At 42.8% G+C, this 27006-nt stretch overlaps 1 protein-coding gene across 2 annotated transcripts; it reads right to left on the minus strand.

The window, feature by feature from the left end:
• Positions 1-1805: 1805 nt before the first annotated feature.
• VGLL3 (vestigial like family member 3) lies at positions 1806-23797 on the minus strand. Of its 2 annotated transcripts, none has more exons than XM_067289791.1 (4): positions 23687-23797; positions 14213-14468; positions 8990-9490; positions 1806-2388 (listed from the first exon to the last, which is right to left on the minus strand). In XM_067289791.1, exons 1-4 carry the CDS (start codon positions 23795-23797, stop codon positions 2345-2347), a joined length of 912 nt encoding a protein of 303 aa, XP_067145892.1. In that variant the 3' UTR covers positions 1806-2344. The 2 variants fall into 2 exon arrangements, with proteins under 2 accessions (XP_067145892.1, XP_067145893.1); XM_067289792.1 differs by lacking the exon at positions 23687-23797 and adding an exon at positions 23475-23539.
• Between the last annotated feature and the right edge of the window lie 3209 nt (positions 23798-27006).

Raw genomic sequence — 27006 nt, forward strand, 5'->3', positions numbered from 1 at the left:
TTTACTACCTTCCTTGCCACATGGTTTTCCCATTCCATTACTAATTCATTGACCAATAGAGGAACTAGCTCCACCAGAGCAGCAATAACATATAGGACTGTAGTGAGAGTGAATTTCATTGACAGGAAGAAATGCTAATGACCTAAAAGATGAAAAAAAAATTTAATTCCACATTCCAACATAGAAATTACAGCCCAATACTTTTTTTTTTCTTGAACAGTATTTAAGCACAGCCCATTCAGCCCTCTTACGCTATCTCAGACCTCAAATCATTGAGATACGCACTTAAGGGTCTTGCCAAATTGGGTTATAATCCTGATGCCCCCAGTGCCAGCACTTCAAGCCATCTCATGTGGCAAGGGAGAATGCTCAGCACCTCACTGGATCAAGTTCCTAACGCCTGGAGAAAAGGAGTGCAAGGGCAGAGGCCTGAATTTCGGCAGGATGCGCAGCCCAGCACTTCCCTCCTCCCCATTCACACGGAGATGCGTGTGTTCTCCACCTGACAAACCAACATTTACAATACTCACTGCCTTAAAACTAAACTGTTCCTTATCTCAGTCATGTGGTTAGCTCTTGGTTCCCATGTGGCTGGTTTATCTTTTAAACAGGGATGTCTGAAAACAGTGGTAGCAGAGAAATAATAGGTTATGAAAACCTTGTGAAATATTAAAGGGATCCTAAAGACATCCATTCACTGAAGGTGCACAGAGCAGAAAGACAACATTTCCAAACGAAAGCTAGAATCGGGCAACTTGGGTCCTGATCCTGCACTCGGCCCCACCTGAGCACGTGCTGCTGTGGTGTCCCCTCGCTGGAGGCAGTAGGCTCGGGCATGCAGGCTGGCCCATGCCAGCCTACCGCAGTCCTTATTCATAACTGGATCCCACTCATGCTGGCCTCAACTAGAGTCCTCATTATGCATGTTGGACCTGAGGCCTAGGCCAGAATGGAGTTTCCCAAACATCTTGCAGAGTGCTGGGGCTAGATGCAGCCACGTGGTTTCCAAGTTCAGATTCCTACCCAGAGACAGCAGCAAAGCCCATCTTTTGTGCACACTGAGCATGTGCAACTCCTTATGAAATTCAAGAGCTGCAGCTGGGGTATCAAAAGCCCCCCCCCAGGTTCTGAAGTCAACAAGAGTTGAAAGCTTCAGTGCTTTCTGTGAGGTACTCAGACAACAGAAAGATCAGGCCAGTTGAAAAAATATTTTGTTTCCACAAGCTGTAAACATTTTTATAAAACTGGCATTTCTTTCCTGAACATTCATGCTAAAAATTATCACCCCTGAAATGGTTTAGCTGAAAGTCCTGCCTCATGAGTTTAAATATGAGTATACCAATGTTTATGATCACTAGAGGAGGGCCTGAAACACAACCCATAGGAGATTCTGTTCACCAACTTCAATGGATCATGGGCAAGGCCCTAACTAATGTCTCATTTAAATCCATACAAGTATTTGGTCCATTTTGAAAGAACGAGTGGGTTGGAAATGCAGTTCTTATAACCCCAGGCTTTGCTCCAGGCTAAAGGCATTTGCAAGTTTCTTACAATCAGCACAGCACAAAGTCATCTTCAGAGACAAGAAAATAAGGACACCCTTGCTACAATCTACCACCAGCAGGAAAAATATTTGACTGAAACTTTAGGTGCCAATTATACTTGCTTAAGCTAGAACAAAAGGACAAAAATATCAAAAATCTAGTAATGTGGAAACAAGGAAGGCTTAGCTCTTTAAAAAGAAGGGAAAGGTAGACATTTGAGGTAACAAAACAAAAAAACCCAAAATGCACAAACACATCACAGACATCTAAAAATAGCATTTATACATTTTTTGCCAGTGCTTCTCTGAGAGCAAGTTCTTTAAACAGAACTTAACAATTTTACAATTTTTTTTAAAAAAATATGTCATCCTAAAATAGCCCATCAATCCTCGCCCAAACTTTCTGTATTTCTACAAAAATAGATGCACAAAGAGCTACAAAATACTGTATTCCTGAAAGGAGGTGCACTGTAGTCAAGGGAGAGTCTTTTTCCTGACAATTGAGACTGTTCATAAAAATATCAAGCTGAACAAAACAAAACACTGTTAAAGGAGCAGAAAGGAGTTAGGTTGCCCAGCTGCAGCAGGCTCAGATGAGGAAAGAAAGAAAAGCTAGTTTTTTTCTTCAACACTGTCGGACCCTTAAATGGCCTTACAAACAAAAGGCTCAATAGCAAAACCAGAATGGTTGGCTCTTCATCTTCATAATGTGTCCTTTGCCCCATACAGAAGGAGTCAAGGATATCACCCTCCCAGCTGCGGTGACTCCAGCTCTAGCTGGTCTTAAGTTGTATCTGAACCTCAGAACCAAGAAGTTTCCTTGCTCTTGTCCTGATGCTGTAGACCTAGATTTCAGGAAAGAAAAAAAATAATAATAATTCAGTACAGTTTCTTCCTCCCCCCTCCCCAAACAAGCAAAGTTAGAATAAACAGTTAAAAACAAACAAAAAACACAAAAAACACACAAAAAAAAACAAAACAAACACCCCCCCCACACACACATCTTACTATCTTAGTGGATCTGTTAGTAACATTATTATTGCTCCCAATTTTACAGTTTATATGGGATAAGCTTAAACCATACTTAAGTTTTAGACTGGCTCAAGCAGTTCAGGAATGCTGATAAAATCCTTCGTGTGCTTCCTAGTTTTGGCCTCCTTTGGAGAGGACCGTTGCATGATAAAATCCTCTAGCAAGGTCTGTATAGACATTCCAGTATGGAACAGAATCCCTTTTCCTGATAGAGGCCAGCCACAGACCCCATCTCTTTTCTAAAAGGTCTGTAACACTTTAGGGTCTCACAATTTCTATAGCATTTCACCTTACAGAGAAGAGAGGGAAAATGTTCCTGCAGCAAGCAAGAATATCAAATAATTTCACCTACAGAGTGTCAGATTTTTAGCCAAGAATGGCTAGTGCTTCCACATGGGAAAAATTAATGATTTTCAGCTTGCGTTTGTTATGAGTTTCTCTAACATTTTCCTTTATAAAAAGTGAGGACTATCTAATAAATGTGGTGCTATGTTGTGGCTTTAGCATTACAGACTTGGAACCTGTGTTATTATCTGGGATTTCTCTGCTCCAGAGGGATTCAGTCTTTGATAGATTTACACCCAACAGGGCGTATACCTAAAATACAGACAACAGAGCAGGAGGCAGGGATGAAACTTCCCGAAGAAGGCCCATTCTTCGTCATTTACAGCAAAAGTGAAAAATAGACGTGCAGATGTGTATCTTAAGAGCCAGTAAGGCACTTAAGTCTCATTGATTCAAAACCTGTCCCTTGACACTTAGAGCTAAGCAAATTAATTATATTTCATGAAATGAAGGAGCACTGCTATACAGACAGCTCTGTTGTTCTCTGTTATGTTATATACTGTCTAGCCACATAGTGCACCAATACTGATGCACTCACTACCTGATCTGCCATGAACTTAGGGCCAAATTCACCACTAATGTAAGTAAGTGCAACTACAACTGACTCCAATGTTGTTGCAACCACTGTAGTTCCCTGTTCATTCAGTCTTTAACCTGTGAAAACTGAAGATGTATTAAGCATGGATCTCCCATCACATAATAATGAAACCCAGTGGAGGACCCCTCTGTTTTCAACGGCCTTCTAACAGGCCTGATGGATTTAGATCTGACCACCAGCTCCTTGCTTTATGAGTACCATCAATTAACTGGCTAATGATGATCGACAGCATTTCAGAGTAGAGCTACAAAGCTATTAACGGTCATCTAAAAGATGACAGCATATTGATCCGTCTGTCTGAGGATTTCCAAGCACTGTCTGAACACTTGTGGGTTCAGCAGTGAATAGACAGGGCACAGAGCACACAGAGGTGACTTGCTGTGTTTGGAGGGGAGTACTTCCAGATAATTTCAAGATACAGAAATCACATTGTCCAACAGTTAATCCTGCAGTCTAATCATTGTTCTTTAGCTTAACACAGTGAAGGCCAAAGTGCAATCTGAAAACCAGGTGGCAGATGAGTGAAAGCCAGACATACACCTACTTTCACCTTTGCTAGACACGTAACACAAACAATGCCCGGTATAGCATGCCAAATACTGTTGAGCAGCTTCCTGCTCCATTCCACACACACTTGCACCTATTTCTTTGGACTTGGAGAACTGGGGCATCCCCGAACTAAGGCATGCCTACAAAAACATGGTCAGAGGCTCTTCACTCAGCAAAGATCTCTCCCTTTTGCTCAAGAGCTACTTGCTTTCCTGGCAACATCATTCACAGAGTCAAAATAAACTGCCTTTAGTTTCCTTCAAAGCTCCCTCAAAATCAATTGATGACAATTTTGTATTATTTTCCCCCTTCTGCTTACAATTAAAAAAAAAAAGAGAGAGTCAGACAGCAGAAACCTTTCTGAGTATCAAGAAGTCATTAAGTGCACAGTGGAGTACTAAAGGCCACCAAGATGCAAAGGAAGCAGGTGAGATGTGAAAGAGTTCATACGGTTCAACCAGCTTAAAAAGAAAAAAAAAAAATTTTTAGGAGCATATCCACTTGATGACAGAGGTTAGTAAAAGGGGAACAAACAGCAACAACTGTAAGAAGGAGATTTAAGGTATAGCAATTAAGCCCAAGCAGCCACTGAAAACAGTCCAAAAGCTAAAGTTGCCTTAGTTACAGAACTGAATACGGAACACTTTCCATGCCTTTTCTTCATTATATTCCCATCTCCTTTATGGCAAGACTATGTGCAGTTCTAACATGTCATCCAAGTGCAGCCACGCTACTAAGAGCTTTAACTTGCAGTCTGCTGATAAAACAAACACTTTTCTCTTAAAATATCTTCACTTCTATTGTATGACTCAGTATTTCCACACCAGCAGAATTCTCCACCTGAGATACCAACATTATAGCTAATTTTCACATGTGCAGAATACAGGTTATGCGGACACACCTAACAAAACTAACAGATTGGGACGAATACATAGCATGTGTAAGTACAGACAGCTCTATGGAGGACAACAGGCTGTGCTCACTCAAACCTGTATTCAATGTGACACAGTGACTCAGAGGCATTTCCAAAAGAGGACATTTCGTCATTAGACAAGGAACTAGAGTATGACGCTTCCCTCACCTAAATTTAAGTTAAACGGATGCGAACCTCAATTTTCAGATAGAATTACAAACCTTGGATATGCCAAAACCCTGCTCTGCTTTTCGTGTGCCAGGGTTACAGGAAACCTCTTCTGTCACTTCCAGCACATCTGTCCAGCAGCAGGGCAGGATACTCTCCTAGCATGCTCGGCAGCAGCAACAGCAGGGCAACTTGCTCCGCACTCTTCCCCGCAGCAGCCCCGGCCCCTGCAAGTGCTGCCGCATTCAACTGACTGCCCAGCACATCCGGTGGGATGACATTTGGCCTCGAGGAGCCGGTGGAGAGCGCAGAGGGCCTCAATCAGTCACTCTGGCCACCAAGTGTTTATATCAATATGCTTTTATATCAAGCACTCCAGCCCGGGCACCTGAGCTTCAGAAAGACACTGCTTACCAGCAGTCACAAACATAACAGGTTCTAATAGATTCTGATTTAGACTAGTGCTTTCTTTAATCCCACTTGTAGCTATACAGGAGTTGCTAGAAGGGTTAATTTCCAGCATGCAATGTGAGGATTAAACCACATTTAAAGGTAATCAGGTAGCTAAATCCCTGTTGATCCCTCTAAACCTGAACCATGTAAATTTAAGCAGATGTGCAAGACAGATCAATACTTTGTTAGCTCCACAAACAGCGATACACTCATGTTCCATGCAATCTGCTCTGAAAGCGAAATCCCTAAACTCGAGCCTGTATGCAAGGAGACCAACCCCCCCCCCCTTAACCTTTGAAGTGATTCAGCATCATCCATTCCTGAGACCAAATATTTGGCTTAGCATGGCAGGGATGCAACAATGTAGTTGGAAGCGGGTACGATTACAGCCGGCCTGCTGGTGATCAACACTGTCATTGCACATAATTCAGCGTGAGGAATTCTGCAACTGTTTCCATAATCACATGTGACAGCGGCAAAAGAAATGTGACCCACAATACGTAAGAGGAAAAAAAGAAGCATCCCTTGCATATCTGAAGGGCTCTGAAAAGCCACGACTAGAGGTACACCAAATGAGTTTTCTTATATAAATCATCTAAAGCTCATGGAATGTGATATACTGATAATGCCAGAGACTGATGTCTTCTATTCTCCAGGCAGATGTGAGCAAAGGCTTCCAGAATTGAAGTTTTCTGGCCACCACATCCCTGCCCTGTTCTGGAGAGAGAAAGCCAGCACATTCTAGCAGGCTCTTCAGTTTTTGCCTCTCTGCCGAGATTGCCACCCCACATTAGAGTCAAACGTAATGAAATTCTGTGTGATGTGGAGACTAGTGATATTCACTATAATGGTACCTCTGAATGGACACAGAGCAATAAAAACCCAAGTGCCAGCGAGGGCTAGGCCTGAACGGCCATCTCCAAAAGGCAGGTCCCCCCAAGGCCTCTTCCTTCGGCAGTGGCCTTCCTCCCTGGCCAGGTAACTTGCACAGTCCCTGGACTGACACCACTTGGGGTGCACGCAAGGCCCCAGGGCAAATAAATTCACCCTTCTCAGCAGATTATATTCAGGACACCTGTCACCCAAGTGCTTGCCAGGCTCAGGCAGGGCTAGAAAGGGAGCTCAGACCTGGCCCTTCACAGTGAGCCTCTGCTTCAGGGCCGAGAACGAGTACAGGAGGGACGAGCAGGCAGGGTAAGGGAGCACACAACCATAATGCCACCAGTGACCACGATATGAAATGGTTTCACTGCATCTGGCCTGAATCGAGATGCTTCAGTGTGCGGCACCCATACTGCCACGCAGCATCGCACTGTAGCACCTAATGAGTGGCGACTTTTGTTGCTCGCTCTCTTGTTTCCAAAGACTTAGGTGCCAAACTGGAGTAGCCTGATAAGTCTGTGCTGTTGTGTTTCAGTGCATGGACACTTTGAAGAATCAGAAACAAGCAAGTCATTGGTCTGCTGGGATCCTCCATTTTTACAAATGGATCGCTCATTGTTTTTCCTCTCTCTTTCACCAACAGGAACTCACAGACTAAAGCCTACACATTAGGCACAGGCCAGAAGTTACAGTTCATGCCTTCTCCACTGCCTCCTCCCACCTTGAGTAGACAACTACAAGACATGCAAGCTACTACTAAGCACTGCCAGTCAGGGTCCCTGACCAAATTAGCATCGAACTGTGCCCCTCCACAGGAATTTTCACACGGAGGCAGTGCAAAGCAAAGGCTGCATTAGGCCTGTGAGGTAGTGCTGAGTCACATCATCTGTTCTGAGGTCGTATGCTCTTAAAATAAATAAATAAATAAACAAAACACCTTTTTTATTAGAAGTATTACTACCAAAGAAGCAGTAAGCAAACTAACTTGCCCAACACTGAAACAACTCATGGCCCAGGCAAGACTCATACCCAAGCCATGTAGTGGTTCTTTCTGACCAACAATCCCCTTACACAGTTCCCTGCTCCATCCCCAGAAAAGCACGGCAAACACCAGAGCTCTGGCGCTGGACTGCTGGGGTTACTGTCAGACCAGTGGGCTGGTCCCCTCTATCAGCGGCAATGGCAAATTGCTTGTGCTTCAGAGCAAAGCAACGCCCTTCCATTACAGAATCTGTCAAAAGAACAAAACTTCAGTTTCCAATCTTGGCAGATTATCATTTTATATCCAAAAGTATAAAATGTAATTCCTCTTGTATAATCTGTACAGCCAGAGTTGTTAATAGATATAAAATCATCCAGTATTAGGAACCTTACTATGCTTTTTCTTAATTTCTTGAGGCAGCAAATGGCATGGTATTTAGAAGAGATTAATGGTTCCCAGCTGCTATTACAGAGAAGAGAGAGAGATCTGTATTAGGTTAGCTCAGTTATAATTGGGTTCTGGGTTCATATTATTTTGTATTCCAGAAATAGCATTTTTTCTTCATCTATTCTTTGTTCCCCTACACACCCAAAGTAAGCGAATGACTCTCACAAATGGAAGTTTGTGAGATCTATCAAGAAGACAGACAAACATATCTTAAGGAAAAGGGAGGAAAGATGCAAATCTAATAATTTCCTTAATAAAGTAACAAAAAGTGTTTAAGAATAATAATCTCCAAGAATTGCTGCTGGTCAGATAAATACCAAGCAGAAACAGAAGAGCCCTAGGATGGACACATTGGAAACCAGCAGTCACCCATGACCTGTACAGAGATCTCTATAAACAGTGAGGGTTGCTAGACTGCTCCTAACACCAAATAGTAAGATGACGGCCTGCAAGTCAAAGCCTGCCTATAATACAACAGATGTAGTTTGTGGAGGCTGTCATAGGGCTACAGAGTTTGCAGTAAAATTAATCTAATTAAGAGACATCCACCTAGAGCCTACAGAGTGAAATTCAGTTTGATAGCAAGCACAGCTTAATGTGCATCTCTAGTCTCTCTAAACAACACTTGGGTATTAGATAGGAGGGAAATGCTGATCTGTTCCAATTTAGAGGAGTAAGATGCAATCCTCGTGTGCTGACAAGTTATTAGTCCAGTCTTCATTGGAGCTATATTTTGGTGAATGCATATATGAACTAGCTGAACAAGCTGGAAACTTCCACATGGAAGTTTAATTAACCATTTCCCACAAGATTTAAACCACAAAGACACATATCATGTCACAACTCATTTGGCTTGATGGGGCTAAGCGAGACCAAGATCTCTCAGCAAAAGGCAGCAAGAGTTGGACATTTCACAGCTCTTGTCTGCCCTGACAGCATTTTCAGGAGGGACTCCCACCTGGAAATATATTTGGAGAAAGCTCTGAGGACAAGCCCTACTTCAACCACAGACAGTCCACTTCTTTGCTCAAATATGTCCTGTTAAAACAAGTCACAGACACAATCAAACCATCTTACCTGTGTCAAACCCAAAACTTGGCACAATGTCCACCGTCCCATGAAAGGCTCCAGCCCATGCTGAGGTAGCGCTGGTGACAGCAGTGGGATCCGTCTTTGTCACGTCACACTGGGGAGCAGGAATCCTGGCTGCACGTACTGAAGGCATCAGCAGGGACCCATATCGTGGGTCGCGGTGCGAGCTGGGATGGTGATGATGCATGTGTGGATGAGGGTGATGGCGATGCATATATACGTCATGCATGTGTGCATACGAAGGGCTCACCTGAGATGCTAAAGGATAATGCCAGGATTCAGATGCAGCAGGGGGAGGAGGTGGGGCAGTCTGATGAAGGCTGTGTCCTGGCCAGCTGCTGTGATCTGGTGTTGGGAAGGTGCCTGGTGCAGTAACGGGGAAATCAGGGTGTACTCCACTTAAGCATGGTGGAGGGGGAGGCTGATAAGAGCTGGTCCAAAATGAAGTTGGGAAACTGCTCCTTTGGCTTGAAATCGTTGAGCTTTCTGGTGGAGAAGAGAGGGGAGAAATGAAGTATGAATGAAGCTGAACAACATATTTGAATGAGGAAAGGGGGAGGAAAAAAAAAAAAGGCTTGTCCGCCCTCTCAAATTCATGACACTGTACTCAAGCTTCCTCAGTAATTCCAGTATGAAGATCCTAACTCCTGACCAAACTAGAACATATCATTCAGAAAGGCAGCTGTTTTGACTATAAAAGCTTCTGAGGACAGCCAGCCAGCTCATACTGCAGAATATGAGAGACATTTGGCTAATGGGAGAATACCAGATCTCTTCAAATTAACTGCATGCTTTGATGGGGTAGAGATCATACCTAATGCATCTCACATTAGTCCGTTATAGAATGTATCATGTTGCCCTGTGTCCAATAGGATCAGACAAACTGACCCATCTATGTAACTGAAAGAAGATTTTGTCTGAAATAAAAGATTTGCTGCTTCTTACAGCTAGGGCTCAACTTTTATTTAAATGGATTCCAATACCTCTACATTATGAAACCACATTCTAAAAATTCCTCTTCTGAAGGAGTGGTTAGTGGTTTTGACGTGTAGGAAGGTATTAGCATCTTCACTCTCACATCTCTCTTGCCAACTGATGTTTGAAAGTGCTTCATGAAAGAAGTCTCAGCTCAAATAGTTTTTTCTTGGTCAAAGATGGAAACATAAAAATGTGGGACTTTACCTCCAATGAAAGAACAAAGTCATAAAAATGGCCTGTGGAGAAATAAAGCCAGGGAAGCTTAATATTTGACAAGGCAAGAAATCCTCTGTTCCTCACATAACATTTACAAAAATATTTATATTAATTTTTTTAAATGACCTTTTGTTTCGCTTTGTTTAACAAGCAACTGGAATGAGACTTAGGTGAAGACATCATTGAGAATGAACAGATTCTTCAAACACTCATGCCTCTGAACTTTGCTTACTTTAAACAAAAATATTTTGGAAACATAAAAATTGTAAAGGTTTTTTCTGACTGCATCATTAGGACACTTGTGTGTCTATTTCAGAATCCATTAAAATAATAGAAGTTTTTCCATGCATCAATTGTCTTTGATTTAGGCAGTTTATTGAGCCTGATTAACTTCTAGTATTGGAAGTGGCTTCAGCAAACACATTGCAGACAAAAGTAGAAAAGTTATCTTTGCGCCAAACTGCTTCAGAGCAGAGCTGGAAGGTTATCTAGCAAATTATGCTTCAACGTGGCTTTCTTGAAATGGTTGCTTCTTTTTTTTTTTTCTGAGCAGTATTTGTATTGTAATTTATATTAGAGGACTGCAGAAAGCTTCAGGCATACAACAGAAGCCTCAGCATCCCTCTGAAACTGGTATTGTTCTTTCTTTGTAAATTGTTCCTTGTTACAAGTGATTAGGCTGAACTACAGAGTGCACATAATGGCGTGGAGTGTTGGCTGTTGGGCTGACAAAAAGACCAAAGGAAAAAGAAAACCAAAAAAAAAAAAACCCCCAACCTCAATCTGCTTCATGTCCAGTTTGGCATTTTCCTCTCTACTTAAGAGAAACTCAACTTGACAATCCATTGCCAGTATTCTGAAAAATTCATCTCTATATCTGAGAGGCTTTGCAAACTCTCTGGTTGTTATCAGCAGGAAAAAGCCTTAAACACAAACCATCTCACATCAAAAAAAAAGCACAGAAAAGCACAGGACATCTGCAGGATGATAGTAATACTAAGACAGAGGACTTTAAACCACTGGATTTGCCAATATGAATTCATCCCAGATTGTGTATCAACTTGGCTTTACCAATCATTCAGTAGGTCTAGGCCATACAAACTATGTTTGGTCTTCTCAGTTTTTTGAACTGATGCCCATTTCACAAAGCCGTTACCACTGTCAGAAACTGTCATGTACCAGCCCCACTGAAATACCAAGAAATGAGTTTATCTGCAGGGGAAGCAGCTGACCTGACTGGTCAAGGTGAAGTCACGTCACTGGGGATACGATGTCCATCTATGCTATATGAATGAGCAAGAAATCTTCATCCACCCAGAGGGTTGGATGCTATGGACCATTAGGTGTGCAGAAACATCAACAACAAAAACTGTCTCTGCGTTAAATCACAACCCCCAGCTACCATACATTCACACCATATTTGAAGGTGCTCCTTTCCTCTCTACCTTTCAAACAGTGAGTACAGCCAATTGCCTTTACGAATATTGTCATGTCAGATGCCTGTCTTCTAAATAGTAATGGAGAAGCAGCCATTTCAGCATTTTCCTTAATAAAGGAAACTGAATAGCTCCCACTGGCTTCTTGGGGTGGGAGGAGGAAAATGTAGCAAAAACTATTTGCCAAGAAAGATACTACAGTTACCACAATTTCCTATTCTAAGTACAGGGAGGCAGGGGGATGGCAATATCACAGATACCGCAAAGTGGTGACTAATGCAAATGTTAATAGTGGCTGGCCAACAGGCACTGAAAACATGCCAAAGCCCACATGCTATAAGATGACAATGTATGGAATTTTCTGTAGTACAACGATACTTTTCAGTTGGGGGTTGGGGGTGAGTAGGGAACCAAAACCTTTCAACTAGGAAAAACAAGTTGATAAAAATATCATTAAGATAACATTGGTTTTAAAGTATAGCCCCTGCAAAAGACTTCAATCCCTTCTTGATACAAAAAATTCACAATTTTGCCTTTATGATGGAATTATAGTTTATTTTTTTCCATCATGACAATAAAAAAAAAAAAAACAGATGAAAAAACAGAAGACATTGATAATCCTTCTTTTCATGGTAAAGGAGAAATAACGCAATGAGCTGAACAGCCAGTCCATTCCCACTCACTTCCCGTTTAAATTTGTATCTTCCCAAACAGCTATTGCAAATGCAAAGCCTCATTTTTAATTGATCTTTGAGTAATTTGTTGACAAAAATTCAGGCCACCCATGAAGGTCATTCATGAAAGATCTCCAAGCTAATAGTATTTTAATGTCTTTAAGTAAGGGGATAAAAATTCATATGCATTTACTGTAACTGAACATCTTTGACAACCATACATGAAGCAGAAGACTAAGACATTAATATAACTCTTTCCCCACTTTTTCAAATGGACATGTTTTAGAAACTCATTTGGGCCTGATAAGACTGTTTCAGCTTCTCTTGAGAAACAAATACTCTCGACTTTCTCAGAGTTCACATTGCAGAATCAAGCAGCCCTGCCCGGCAGCCTCCCCCAGGATTTTTACACTGCTCCAGCAGGTGCAACAACGGCAGAGGGCAGGCATATCCCCTTACTTTATTCCAGGAACACTTCTAGGACACACAGACCTCCATTGCACCCTGACGGTACGGGGCACTCTGGGTGAGGCAGTAGCATGGCTGAGACACCCTTACACCAGGCTACCCTGTGCCCTCGCAGACCCCTCTAGGGAGGGCTCTGCAACGACAGGGAGAGTCAGGAAAAAACACAAGCTTTTTTTTAGTAAGCATAGGTTCAACCCTGCTCTCAGCCGAGTCTGTGGAAAATTTCCCATTAACATGAATGGTCCCCGTTCAAGCCATAAATTCCTCTAGCTCCCTAGCCACTTGTGCTGACCTTTGCATAAACTTCCTTGGATTTGTCATCATCCTTCTGGAAAGCAAGTCATTCTGTGTTATTTTTTTCTTCACAGTGGTATCCAAAATCCTCTCTCTTTTTTTTAAATCTGTGATTGCCATTAATATGCTCTCACCCCAGGACCATTAATTATGAAAACCCTACTCCTGCAAGGATCCTCATGGTGTCTCACTAACCCAACTTGATGAAACACCATTACTCATTACACTTAGTTCACAAACCTCTTGCCAGCACTCAGTCTACATAACGAGATGATCGGAATTAATATAGTCCTTCAAATCCATAACTGTATTGAGTATCACATTCAGCAAAATGGAAATAGTCTTACTGGTGTGCTTTCTCCAGCCACCAATTTTGAAGTTCTACTCATAAGGTCTATCTAGTTTATCTGTCAAGATCTCCTTATTACATTTGTAATGCTTATATGCATTATGAGACATGAACATTACATTGGTGTTCAAATATCTCACAGTGCCTACCATATTTCTACTGCTTGCTGGGAAGTAGTGTATTATTATCCCCATTTTACATACGGGAATTCAGTAATGATGATCACATTCCTCCTGTAAGCTATGTCAGAGGATGGGCTGGAATGCATTGTGCCACGTAGCTGCAGCCCACCACAGCCACGTGGGCCAGGGTTTGTCCCCAGGCCTATTCCAGCCTGTGCTTGATCTGCCCATCTTGGAAAGCCAGCTGTAGATGAATCTTAATCACCTGGCAGTCACCCAAGAAGGCTGCCTGGGTCTCCTCGCTTCAATGCTAGCATCCCAATCAGCTTCACTGTTGCCTCAGAGGCCAAGTTTCACCCTTTGAGCTTAAAAATGAGCCTGAGATCTGCAGCAGATGTCTGTGAAGCCACATGAGCTGTGCCCTTTCCCTCCAGGCCTCAGCCAAGCCACTGTCTATGGGAAGAATGAGAAATGCTTGCTTCTTCCACTCTTGGCCTCTTTCCCTGTTTAACACTTCAGATAGTCAACCCCAGAAAGCTCCTCATTTCTTTCGTATTTGGGGGGATTTTTCCATCTCCACAGACAAACAAAATCTCACCTGCAATGCAATATGCATTACCATGAAGTAGATTAAGTATACTAGACAGAGAACAAGTTACTGCTCCTCTTACCTCTCCACAGAGGACTTAGTCCTGCCTTGCTCTTTGAAAGGGCAGTTTCTGGACTGAAGCTACTGGCTTGGCTCAAAGCTCTTGAGAAGTGTTCATCCACTACTGAACCAATATCTCCCTGGAAGTAAGTGAAAAGGACGCAGCGAGAGTTAAGGTACTCCATCTCAGCAGGCTGGTCTTTCTCATCCTCCTCTTGCTTGCTGGGAAGGGTCACTTCCAGAGACTCCTGCATCTTGTTGTATACAGCTAACTTCTTCTGGGATTAAAAACAAAACAAACAAGAGATGTATCACTAGTGGCATTCAATGGAAGCTCAACATCTGGTTTCTGTAAAGAAAAATATCTGAATACATTGAATATTCATTTCATAAGTAAAGTTGGAACATAGGAATATTTTGCACGAAGGTTTCGCAAAGAAGAGTTTACCAGTGCTGCTTAGATTTTCCTCCTCACACATGGACAGGCCTGGTTTTCAGACACGTTTCACAACCACAATTAACTTAATGGCAACTGCTTTTGCTCAATACCTTCAAAAGAAAACAGACAGACTCTAACAATTCATTCCTGTCTCCCACCTGGAAAGGATATCCCCATCAGTAAAGACTACAAAGGTCGAGTCTAGCCCTGTGGAAAAGTGGCCAGATATGCAATGCCTGTATGTCACAGGTCTAGCAGAGCAGTGACCAGGTTTTGCCACCCGTGCTCCCTCTGTTGAGAGTACTCGGGTCTCTGACCTCCCACCACCTACCTATTCATTGCTAAAGGCACACAAGTCAAGGTGGGAGAATTTGATGCTTTCTGGAAAGTTTTCCACCATATTATAAAAATCCACATAATACATAAAGTATGTCACTTACAGCAAAAAAAATTTCCATCATCAGAAACTATACCTCGGGTTGGGTTTGGGGGTGCATGTGTGTGCATGTGTGTTTGTGTTAAAAAAAAAAAACAAAAAAAACACAAAAAAACAAACAGCTTTTGGAAAAAAGGACAAAAATCCATGTCAGAAATAATCAGAGATATGATCTGAGGAAGAAAGGAACTGACAAGTCTACAAACACATACAAAAAAAAATTCCCCAAACAAAAAATACAGAGAAGCATTTAAAAACTAATAATAAAATCAGCACAAGCCATCTGTGAAAGGCTATTTCAGAATCTTCTCTCTCTCTCTCTCTCCCTCTCTCTCTCTCAAATCAAACCTAAATGTCAAAATAAATGTGTGTGAAGATCCATTCTGCATGGAACATATTTTTCAGATGTTCCACTTTACAACTGTTTTCACAGAAAAAAGCTCCCCACAACAGCCAAGCTGCAGGAATCACAGCTTTTAGCTAGCTAGCCATTTCCACAGCTGACTTTACACACAAACAGCTTCAGCAAACCCAAAACAACTACAGCACGTAAGTAGAAGTATATCATAGCTTTTCTTTAGAATTACAGTTTCACTCATCTTTTATGATTTGCTTTGCAACATTTTAGCATCATCAGAATCTCTTCAAGTTTACGTCTTTCTTCCTTTTTTCCAAAGTTGTTATACAGAACAAGTTAAGCAGCTACATAGTCTATAAAGTTCCATTTATATGATAAATATGCTTGTTTGATTTAGAAATAATTGGAAATCAATTTCTGACCTTGTAAACCGTAGATATATTCATATTCTGTGCTTTTTAAAATTACCTAAGCACACACAAATTCCCTCATTGTACTACGAAAAAGAAACTCTGGGGCTAATTCTTAATTACGAATGGTTATTAAAAAAAAATGGATTAGATAAAAAGCTATTTTGTATATCTCTCCAAACTTATAAGTAGAATTAAAACCTATAACACTAAAAGCTAAGAGCAATTAAATGATATTTCTAAAATTACAGTAGGTTAACTGATAAACATACAACAGTAATAATTTTAACTCTGATTCTGTTGTATAAAATGCAGTGAGGGATGTAAGTTATTTTATTTTGGAGTTTTGAAGATCTAGACGCTAATCTGGGCTCAAACACTTTACAAAGACAAAGGCAAGTTGTACTGTAGTTCTGCTTAGCATGGTACTACTTATTTAGACATATGGGTTTATCCCCAAACCCTACAATATATAAAGAAAAACTGTGGGGTTCACAAAAAAAAAAGAGTCAGTAACAGCAAGCTAAAACAATTTTGCTAGAAATTAATCGCTAATGTGAAAACACATTCAGAGGCTATGAAATTAATTTTTGAAAATGCAGAATTTGGGGTGACATAGAATACACTACATTTTTTTTAAAATGCTTTGTGCCTTCTGTAAAGAAAAAAAAAAAGTCTCCTAATATTTTCTCTTTAAATGCTTACTTAGCTGTTGCTCAGAGAGAACCTCATAGTTTTGCCTAAGTAACCACTACAGGATGAGACCTTAAGAGAATAGAAGTAGTTACAGAATGTATACTAATACTGTATATACAGGAGATGTATTACAGCTCTCTAATGCATGCATCTACCTCAGTGACCTGATGGTATTTAAAGGTCCACTATAACTAAGCTCCACTTAAAAACGTAAGACAAGTGGTTGGGGAAGGGGCGGGGGCTTTTTTTTAAGAGACAAGCCATAAAAGAAATCTTCTATAAAAGTCTAAATAGATATTGATGTATTGGGACATCTCAGATGCATGGGCATATGCCCATAATATACACGTAACACACTTTAGAAGTTGATATCTATCATTACAGATATACTATTTGTATTTATACTGCAAGTATGCAAATACATATACAAGCATGCAATTATATACAGAAATACGTCGTTTAATATAGCCCCTGGCTTGAGCTGGTTATCAGGAAGGAAGTCTTTCAATGTTCCTATATAGAGACCGGAGCTCAGGAAATTAAAACTTATCTCCAGAGTCGCTTCTCTGTGCAGGAATGTTCCCCCTTCCACAGCCTAAGAATCTAATTCATTTTCCATTTCAGCTCACGTCCCTACCTCCACCCATCCAGCCCATGGCAGTCATTACAAGATACTCTGAGCACTTGCTCCATTTTTGAAAACAATCTCACATACACACACGAAAGGTAGTACTGCCAGACCGAAAGGTAGTACTGCCAGACAAGCACAAGCCCTTGTGTACAGACTAAAATTATCTACAGTGAAAAGTTGTGTTTTGTGGGTTGTTTTTTGAAAAAAAAAAAAAAAGTTATAAATTAAATGATTTTTCAAAACTGCATCAAGCTTGTGATTAGACACAGATCTATGTAATTTCTATTACAGGAAGAAATTATCAGCCATTTTTTCCCTGTAACTACACAACTCTAAGTAAGAAACTACAATGAGATAAACAGTGACTTAAGTTTTCCCTATATACAAGGTATGCATCCTTTCCAGTGTATACATCCTTTAAGAGAAATCACTGTTTTCTCCCCGCTGCCCCTTAAAATACCTCTGTCTGCATGCAAATTTTGGGCTGCTTCTTCTGACCTTAAGAGTGATCTTCTCACAAGCATTTCCGACTGTACTTGTGTGAGTGGAAAAGTATGCGAGATCATCAACTGCTGAATGAACTCATTGCGAGGGGGGGGAAGAGCTTAGGTTTCTTATAACTAATCTGGCCTAGCCCCTTCTCACTTGTACTTTTCTCATATGAACAGTTCTGGCATACATTTAAGCAGCCAACACTATCTATAAAGTCCTCATATAAAAAGAACATTTTCTGACTGAACACAACGTATTTCTTGACTATGTTCAGATTTCCAATATTTTCATACACTCATGATTTCCTCCTCTCTTTTCCTTAACAGCTAAGGGCTAAAGTTAAACCGCCTCCAGGGGTAGGGGTGGGGGGGGAATAATAATAATAATAATAAAATCATCACATCTGGGCAAAGGCCCAGAACGTAGAATTAAAATTCAGATTAGCACACTGGAATTCAGGTAACAAAATGGGCAATTCAGACACTATAGCACCTGATAGCAACTTAGATAATACATGGCAGGGGGGAGAGGGGGAGTAAGTTAGTGGCTGAAGGATGAATGGTAGTACCACTGGGCAAATAATGCCATGTAGCATAGGCTACACTCAGTTAAAACCAACATTATTTTTCTTATTTATATATTCGCAAACAAGCTCTTCCAAAAGAGAGTTTTAAATCTTACTGCAAGTAGTCTGAAGAAAAGAAACTAAAGGTCAATAGCAAGTCACCACTAACACCGGAACATTAAAAAAAAAAAAAAAGGCTTATGTTGGATAAGTATGATCATTCTCTCTTCTGGAGGAAAAAAGACCACTCAAGTCTTTTACACCAACAAAGAATGTCGTCCAAAATCTCACACAAAACCCATCTTGAAGATCACTGTTATTTTCTGACATATCCTATCCAGAACCTAGCAAAACTGTTCTCATGCAGTGAAATCCTGGCCACATTAAAGCCAATGGCAAAAGTCCAATTGACTTCAAGGGTCCCGGATTTCACCCATGGTGTCTGGTAAATATGTCAGAACATTCTTCTCATAAATTGAAAAAATTTCACTTCCAGCTGAAACCAGCTAGTAGGCAGCCAAACAAAGACAACTAAGCACAGTTGAGACTGGAGAAAATTTTAGTTTAGTCAAGTTAGGACTGAAAATTCATGCCAGCTCTTACTTTACATATCAGTTGGTTGTCTATTCCTACAAGTTATTATCTCCATACATGCCATCATACAGCATATGGTCCTTTATGCTCCCAAGCATGGAAGTCTGGTGTGCCTGTGGCCACCTGTTACAGATTTTCCATTATGAGAGAAAGAACAGGAACCAAAAATAAAGAATAACTACACTGAGGAAACACTATATGACCCCATCCCAAGAAAAAAGCTGTCATTTGACATAAGCTTCTGAGAAGGAATTTCAGTAACAAATTCTAGGCAAAACACGGACAGTCCTCCGTTTGTGAAACTGTCTGCCAAGCAGGCTCCTATTGATAACACAGAAAGTATTCAAGAAAGACAACAATTTCAAGCAATCACAGAGTGGAAAGCTGGGCCTGAAAGCAGTATTTACTGCATGCCTTGGCAACACAAAATGCTAACTTTTAGCCTTGCGCAAGAGCAAACAGAGCGCAAAGCTGAACTCCTCCTTTCAGGTGAGGCGCTGGATTTGCAGCACTAGAGCTGGCAGTTCCTGTTCTGGGCTGCTGATGGAAGGAGGTGGCAGAGGAAGAAAGAATTTGCACAACATCTTCCGCAGTACATCTAAATTGAGGAGTATCGTTAAAGTCTAAAGCTTTGTTTTTATGTAGCTAGAGAAAGATTGAATAGCGATTGGTCCCAACCAGAACAACAAAATAAAGCAGGCCATTTTTATTTTTTTTTAAATCAGCAGGGTCTCACAAGCAAAAGAAAAACAAACAAAAACAGGGCAAGACTTAATCCAGGTTTGCATGCTGCGATTGAGTAGCCTTTAAAGATGAGTCATACAGGTCTGATTTAATTTCTAGTGGAGTCAGTAGTAGGGCACCCACTGAGCTTCAGAAAAAGCCTCGAGAGGGCATCCGAACTGTAAAAACTAAATGTAAAGACATCTTCTGCTGTGTTAGACATTGAGGAACACCACTCACACACAGTGCCTTTCAGCATTAGTAATACAAGCCCATCCTAAAAGCTGTGAACACGTGGCACAGAGAGCTTTACTAGAAAACTAAGTTATAGCACTTGAAACTAGGGTTTAGATACAGCCAGCTGATACAATGTTAAATGCAACTTGTCCTTCTCTGCAAAGCTATTAGTTTGGAAGGAAGAGTCGAGTCAGTGACCTAATTTTCTAATGAAGACAAGCCCTTATCTGGAAAAAGTCTGTCTACAGCACTGCCAGCAGTAAGTCTGACTTGAGCATATCACAACTCCTTGTGCAAGACTGATTTAGCAAGGACGGTGTTTGGCTCAGCTCTCTACATCTACATACCGTGGAGAAATTCCAAAACTACCATTTACTGTAACTTCCCATTGAAAAGGTTTTGAGTTCGGCTGTTAGCGAGCCAGGGTGAATCCTACCTTCGCCTCAGCTCTGCAGCTTGCTACCTCTAGACTGATAGGGTAAGGTGTGCTGTCACTGCCTTTCTCATGCACCAAAAATAAATTAGGATTCTTCACAGATTATGTGTTTCCAGAGGCTCCTCAAGTGGGAAGATCTGTTACACCCATTCCTCTCTCAACCCACAGGAAATCCAAAACATACTACTACAGCTTCAGAGCCCTTCAGGAGAGCATGCGATGAGCTCAGTCTAATTTCACCATTCTGCAGGGCTGTACATTTCTGTAAGCACAGCACCTTACCGCACAGGAAAAGAACGTGTTCACATTGTAACACCATCACGCATTCACTCCATATTTTAGCAAGCGAAAATGGAAACCCTATTTATCAGTAGAATTAGGGCTGCACCCCACTTTCATTTGTTCCTTCCGACACTGTGTGAGCAAATATATACATTCATCTTCCACTTATTTCCCTCAGCAAACGCCCTGGACTTCAGCTATCTCAGAGATCTAAGGTGCTAAGCCTCAACTCCCATCAACATTCAATAGGAATTCAGGCTTCAGTCCCTTAAGCCCTTTTAAAAAATCCCACCTAAATTAATTTGCCAGCAAGTGCTTTCTTGGTTATGGACTGGTGAAAAGCTACAGCGGCAGAATTTCCGCATTGCTATGCAGCGCAAAATTAGTTCTGCACTGATTTGAAGGGAAGAGGAACTACACATACAGAAACTTGGAAATAACTTTAGGGTAGGGTAACTTTTTTAAGATGGCATGGTGGACCATCCTGAAAAATCTCACTTCTGCATGCTCCAGTTGTGTGCTAGTACATCACTTAATCCAAGATCTGTTACATCAAACAGGAGATGCCCATTCCAAACACCATCACTGCAGAGGCGAGATGCAGCACCAGCTGCCTGCTGAAGGCACATCTCCGGAGCCAGGCAACAGCACACACCCTGCCCAAGCACGAGCAGGTTACCTCTCTGGAGGGACACTGCAACCCACAGCTTGAGCCCGTGCCTCCGCATTGGCACTTCCACCCGCTGAGGAGCCGGCTCACCTCTTTAAAGGATACAAATCTGCTACCAAAAGCTGCCATAAACAATTACATGTTCGCAACATAGCTTTATTACCCAAACACCTATCAAGATGCCCAAGCTTCAGCTAAAATAACCCACCTACAACTCCCTGCACTGAACGGAAAAGGCAACAGAAGCCAAACACTGAGGAGCTTGCTTCTCTCAGGAAACAGATCATTTTACTGGGTACTGAAAGACAACAGAGTACAACAACCCTGAAAAATGTTACAACGGAGTCCTCAGAATGAGCTCCACTTCATCAGCTCCCATACAGAGTTTTATTTTTAAGATGTCCCACTAATTCGTCTTCCCCCATTGTTATTTTTTTAATCATAGTTTTCATTCCAGCAAAGAGCATTCTTTAAAATGGTCATCATCCTTATGAAGAACGCAGGGGAGTTTTACATGTTGAACACATGTGTAAGAAGAAACAAAAACCTGGCAACAGATTCTTCTTCCTCCTTTCTTAGGCTCTTTACCACTCGATTAAATATCTTTGACAGGACAACTTCGAAGAAACAGAGCAACTTGCATAATGTCAAATGTTATCCGAACAACAAATTGCTCCACTACAGATAGATGAGGAGTTTATTTTATGTTTATTTATCTTTTTTTTCAGGATTGGATCTCAGAGCAAATGCGCAAATTGCTCTAAACTTTGCAACTGCCAGAATTAGAGGGTGCAACATTCTCAGTTCGGCAGCAACAGCTCAGTTTTCCAGTTTGACACTTGACTTGTTTGTGAAGATCCTTCAGCTTCAAATATTTGAGGAAAACTGGTGCAAGCAGGATTAACTAAAACAAATTGTCAATACATGTGGGATGGCGGGGTTTGGAAGTTTTTTTGGTGGTAACAGGATATGCTGTACTGGCCACAACTCAGAAGCTGTACCGGCTCAACCGAGCTAGGTTTCTTGCCTGACATATCTACCTCCACTTTTCACAAACAACACGACCTACAAGAACTCAGTTTATTTAAAAAGAAACTTCAAGAAACTGGCTTTCACCAGGTTGCTTCTGGGACATTTCATATATGGTGCTGCTTACAGCTAATGAGGAAACTTCATGATTCTGTTTAAAAATAAAAAGCCACTGCACTTGAGTGTGACACAGCAGCTAATGATCGTTTAATATATTTTCATGTACTAGGTGTTCTATACCCCAAACTGGAAGAGAAACACAGCCAATCACCTACAGAGTAAAATGATAAAAAGTCCACCAAAGTTTCTATAGTGCTTTTCTACTTCTAGGTCTCTTAATTAAAAGGGCAAAATTATCCTCAAGTTCCTCCCCCTGCCAAATGAACCAGGCTAACAACCAGACTTCGAGATATTTGAATAAAAGTTTATAACTGTAATTACTGAATAAGTTGAACATTCTGCAAGCTGTGACCTAGATTAGAAAAGAAATAATAACGAAGGCACGCTGCAACGGACAAAACTGCCAAGCTTCCCAGAGTCTGTTTACAGGGAACGACGTGAGCAACCTGGAAAAGTCAGCCTCAGTATCATTGCTGCAAAAGCTTTTCCTCCCAACAATAAAGAAAAAAACAATAATATGCGATAGGAATTTTAATGTTTTAGCCCATATTTGTGTCTCCCAGGCAAGCTGATATTAGGGGTCACTTCCCATGTACGGAGAAAACAATCTTCATGGATAATAATGATAAAACCTTATGGAATGCAGCAACAACCAAAAAATGTATTCTCAGATGACTACATTAGGGCCAAGTCAATATTAGTCCCACTTCACCCACGCACTGCATAGTCTAAAAATGCTGTCAGCCTGATAAGAATTTCCTGATTCACTTTTCTTTTTTTTCCTTCTTCTTTTTTTTTTAAAATACATCTGATCACCAAATTCAGCTGGAAACTCGCCGGAGCTGATCTTCCAGGAGAGCCGGGCGCTGCGGCGGGAGCGGCGCAGCGCGCCCCATCCGCGGGGAGCGGCGCGGCCCCCCTCCGCGCCGGCGCGCGGATGTTGGGCGCCCGCGGCCGCGCAGCCCATGTGCGCGGCGGGGCGCACCGCACCGCGCCGGCTCGCAGCAAAGGCGCGGCTCGGCAAAGCTGGGAGTAATGCGGGGAGGGGGAGCCGGAGGCAAGGAATAACTTTCTCCCCCGCGTCCAGCCAAGGAAGCCGAGCTCCCGCCCCAAATTAAAAAGAAAAAAAAAAGCAAAAAATTAAGAAGAGTTGAAGAAGCTCTTACCGAGCGCCGCTGCTCTGGGGCACCCTCACCAGCTCCCCGCATCTCCAAATCAGGCCGGGGGCTGCGCGGCGCACCACTGCCCGCCCGCAGGTCTCCGCCCCGGCCAGCCAGCGATGCGCCGCGCAGCGCGGCAAGGGGGGGGCCGCCGCCGAGGGCCCCCTGTGCCCCGCCTGCGCGGCGCCCCCCGCGCCCCGTCCTCCCCCGCGCCTCACCTGCGCGCAGCCCGCCGCGGGCGCGGACGCCGCCGCAGCGCCGGGCGCATAGCGGGGCGCCCCGCACGCCGCCGGGCCGGGCTGCTGCATGGCCACGTCCGAGCAGCTCATGGCCGCGGCCGCGGCCGCCCCGCGCCGCCGCCCCCCCCGTCCTCCTCCTTCTCCGCGCAGGGCGGCCGCGGCGGGGCGCCGCGCAGCGCCGGCCGGCAGCGCATCTTCGGCGGCCGCCGCACCCCGCGCCCGCACTTATAGCGCGGCGGCGGCGCGGGGTGCCGCGGCGGCGGCGCGGGGGGGGCGGGCGCGGGGGAGGCGGCGGCGCCCCGCCCGCCGCGCCCCCATTGGCGCGCAGCGGCTCCGCAGGCGCGCAGCGGGGCGGGCCGCACCTGCCCGCGCCCCCGCCCCCACCCCCACCCCACGCGGGGTCGCGCCGCGGCGCCCGCTGCGCGGCGCTGGGGGAGAGCCGCGCAGGTTGCCCTCCGCTGTGCGCACGTTCGCCCTAAGCGCTTTTTTCCCCCCCTTTTTTTCCTGTCCCCCCCCCCCATTGCTTTTGGCAGTGCGTTGGGAAGGACAAGCCGTTCGGAGCCTGCTTTCGCTTCCGTGACTCTCGGTCGTGCTGGAAGCGCAACACTGGAGACCCGGGGAACTTTTCGATAGTTGAGTGTCACATGCGTCGTAAGCCCTTGCATGCCGACGGATTTTAGCGCTGCCTGGAAATTCATCCAGGAGGAAGGAGAAACCCTCTCGTTCCATAGCAGTTGGCAGGTTGGATGCATTTTCGACTAACCAGAAACTCTTTCCTCCCCATGTTTAGTCCACAAACTTAAAAAAGAAAAAAGAAAGAAAGAAATCAGTAGCAGTGCAACTCTACTTGAAAAATATGCAGAAAACCAAGATCTGGTTGAAATGGCTCCAGTCCTACTCAAATATATTCATGGCCTACCTCTGCACACACATTTTTGCCTGGGAGCAGCCCTACTGCTGCCCAGCATTTGTAGGTGATACCATTCCTCACATGGAAAAAGACTAAGTGTATGGCTTACTAGCATGATCCCACTTATAAGCCTGGGAACTCCTCCACTTGTTTGCTCCTCTTTTCTTCTTGTTTTGCCTAAAATGAATTATTTCAAGTTTCTTTTTCAAAAAAATTGAAGTTCACCTGCATTTATTAAAGGGTCAAAACCTTGAAGCCTTCCATGAAAAATTCTGAATTTATACTCTCTCTCTTCCCCCCCTTCCCCTCTCTAAATATATATTCACACACACGCACACCCTTTGCCAGAACAGTTAGATGAATACACAAGGTTAAAATAGTTTTGTTTGACCCCCGTAGGAATGCCTCTTTATGGAAAGCATTTCTCTGAAACATTTGACTGCAATGTTTTAAAAAAAGATCCAATTTTCTGTAGATGCATTTTGATTTTGGTGGTTTTGGGCATACAGATTTTAAGGTAGCTACATACTTTTTAAAAAGAGCTTTGATAATTTGTTCTTGAGAGGTTGCATTTGTGCATCTGCCTAAATGGATTCTATCTATGCATCAACCTTTGCAACCAGTCAGGAGTTCCAGCAAGGGTGTAACGTACAATGTTCACTTTGCTATACCGAGCCTATGGGCTTCTGAATGGTTTCTTGGGGGAAACAGAAAATCCAAGTGCTGATTGCTATCTACAGATCTCTGGTCATTCTGGGCCCTATTAATTTCAGAAATCTCTTTCCCCTCATTTCCTACAGCAACACCAAGAAGCCTAAGGGAAAGCAGTATCCCGACAGCAAGTTTGCAGGAGCCAGAGGCTGTCGCTTCTCAATAACAAGTACCACCTTCGGAAGTTTGCTGTTCCTGGATACGTGCCTGATCCCGACCTGGCCGTTTCACAGAGGAGCGTAAGGCACAGCTCTGTTCAGGCATTCCTCCGACCGCTTAGTCTCCTGGCACCCAGCCTCCTTGCATTCGGATGACTGGCTGCTATCCACCCTCACAGATCTTCTCAGGGAAGCTGTGCTGCTTGCTGCCGAGGATTGTGAAACATGTTTCCTGTTTTAGGGAAGATGTTGTTTAGCACCCTTCTGTCTGAGGTAAAATAAACACTTTCAGACATGATGCTAATAAGACCTGATGCTAGTTTATCAAAAAACAAACAAACAAAAAAAACCAAAAAAAAGCCCTCTACACTTAATAAATAGTAACAAGTCCCTGTAAAATCATGAATAGGAGCAAGTTCTCTTAGTACTGATTGATCAGTTTGTGGAGAAAATGCACTATTGGTCCTTAAAGGAAAACCAGATCAAAATAAAAATGATCATCATTTAATATGCCAATGCAATATTTTGAGATGGGAGTACATTCAGCAATCAGTTTACACCTAAGCGCCTGAGGGGCTTGCAGGAGGTTTATAGACATCTAATACAGAAAGTACTGTTCTACAGGATGCCAGTGCTCAATTAGTGCACATTTCTCATTATTTCAGATCCTGCGGCAGTTCCTATCATATGCCTTAAGGTGCAAAACAGTGGCATGATACATCATGTCAAAAAGCAGAATGGAACCATTACCAGGCAGATGTTTGATATGATACATCATGTCAGTCCACCCGTGGCACTAAGCCATTGCTGAAAATGATTTTGACCTGATACAGTGCATCAATTCTGTAGCACGAAACCAGTCTATTCCAAAATAGGGACAAATTCACCTCTGCTGTAAGGAGAAGTAACTGCAGTGACTTCATTAGATTTGCATCTGCTTATGTCAGTGAATCAATCTGGCCCATAATCTGGAATTTGTATGAAAAGATGATGGTAAGTGGTTGCATTTTCAGATATATATTATATTGCTTTCTACTCACAGCATTCAAACATCATGAGACAGGGTAAAGCCACCACCTCTCTGGACCCTTCCCCCCCCCCCCCCCCCCAAGAAGCAGGATCAAATCTCCGTTTTTAGCCATATAAATGTATCTACATTGCAACACTCTGTGAACGGTACCCTGGAGTATACAGAGGGTCACTCTTCTCAGAAGCACGAATTTGGGGATTTCACAAGAAATAGGAGTTTATAAAAAGGAATAGAGAGAGTCTCTGTTTTCTGCCTCCATGCCATTTCACAACAGTAGCTTCAAGTGCTAGGTGCCTGAGAACTGCAGCAAATTAAATCTTAAATGAAAATTAGACAGCGTAACAGTCAAAGTAGAGCATGAAAAGAGAAGCCAGGATGAAGTGTAAGATCTGATAAGATTTGGAGATTTCTTAGAAGACATTGTAATTCATTGCGGTCCCCTTTTATCCCTTCTGAATGAAAAGCGCAGATTCCTAATGCAGATGTGTCA

The sequence above is a fragment of the Apteryx mantelli genome, chromosome 1 (genome assembly GCF_036417845.1).
Source record: "Apteryx mantelli isolate bAptMan1 chromosome 1, bAptMan1.hap1, whole genome shotgun sequence".
Lineage (NCBI taxonomy): Eukaryota > Metazoa > Chordata > Aves > Apterygiformes > Apterygidae > Apteryx > Apteryx mantelli.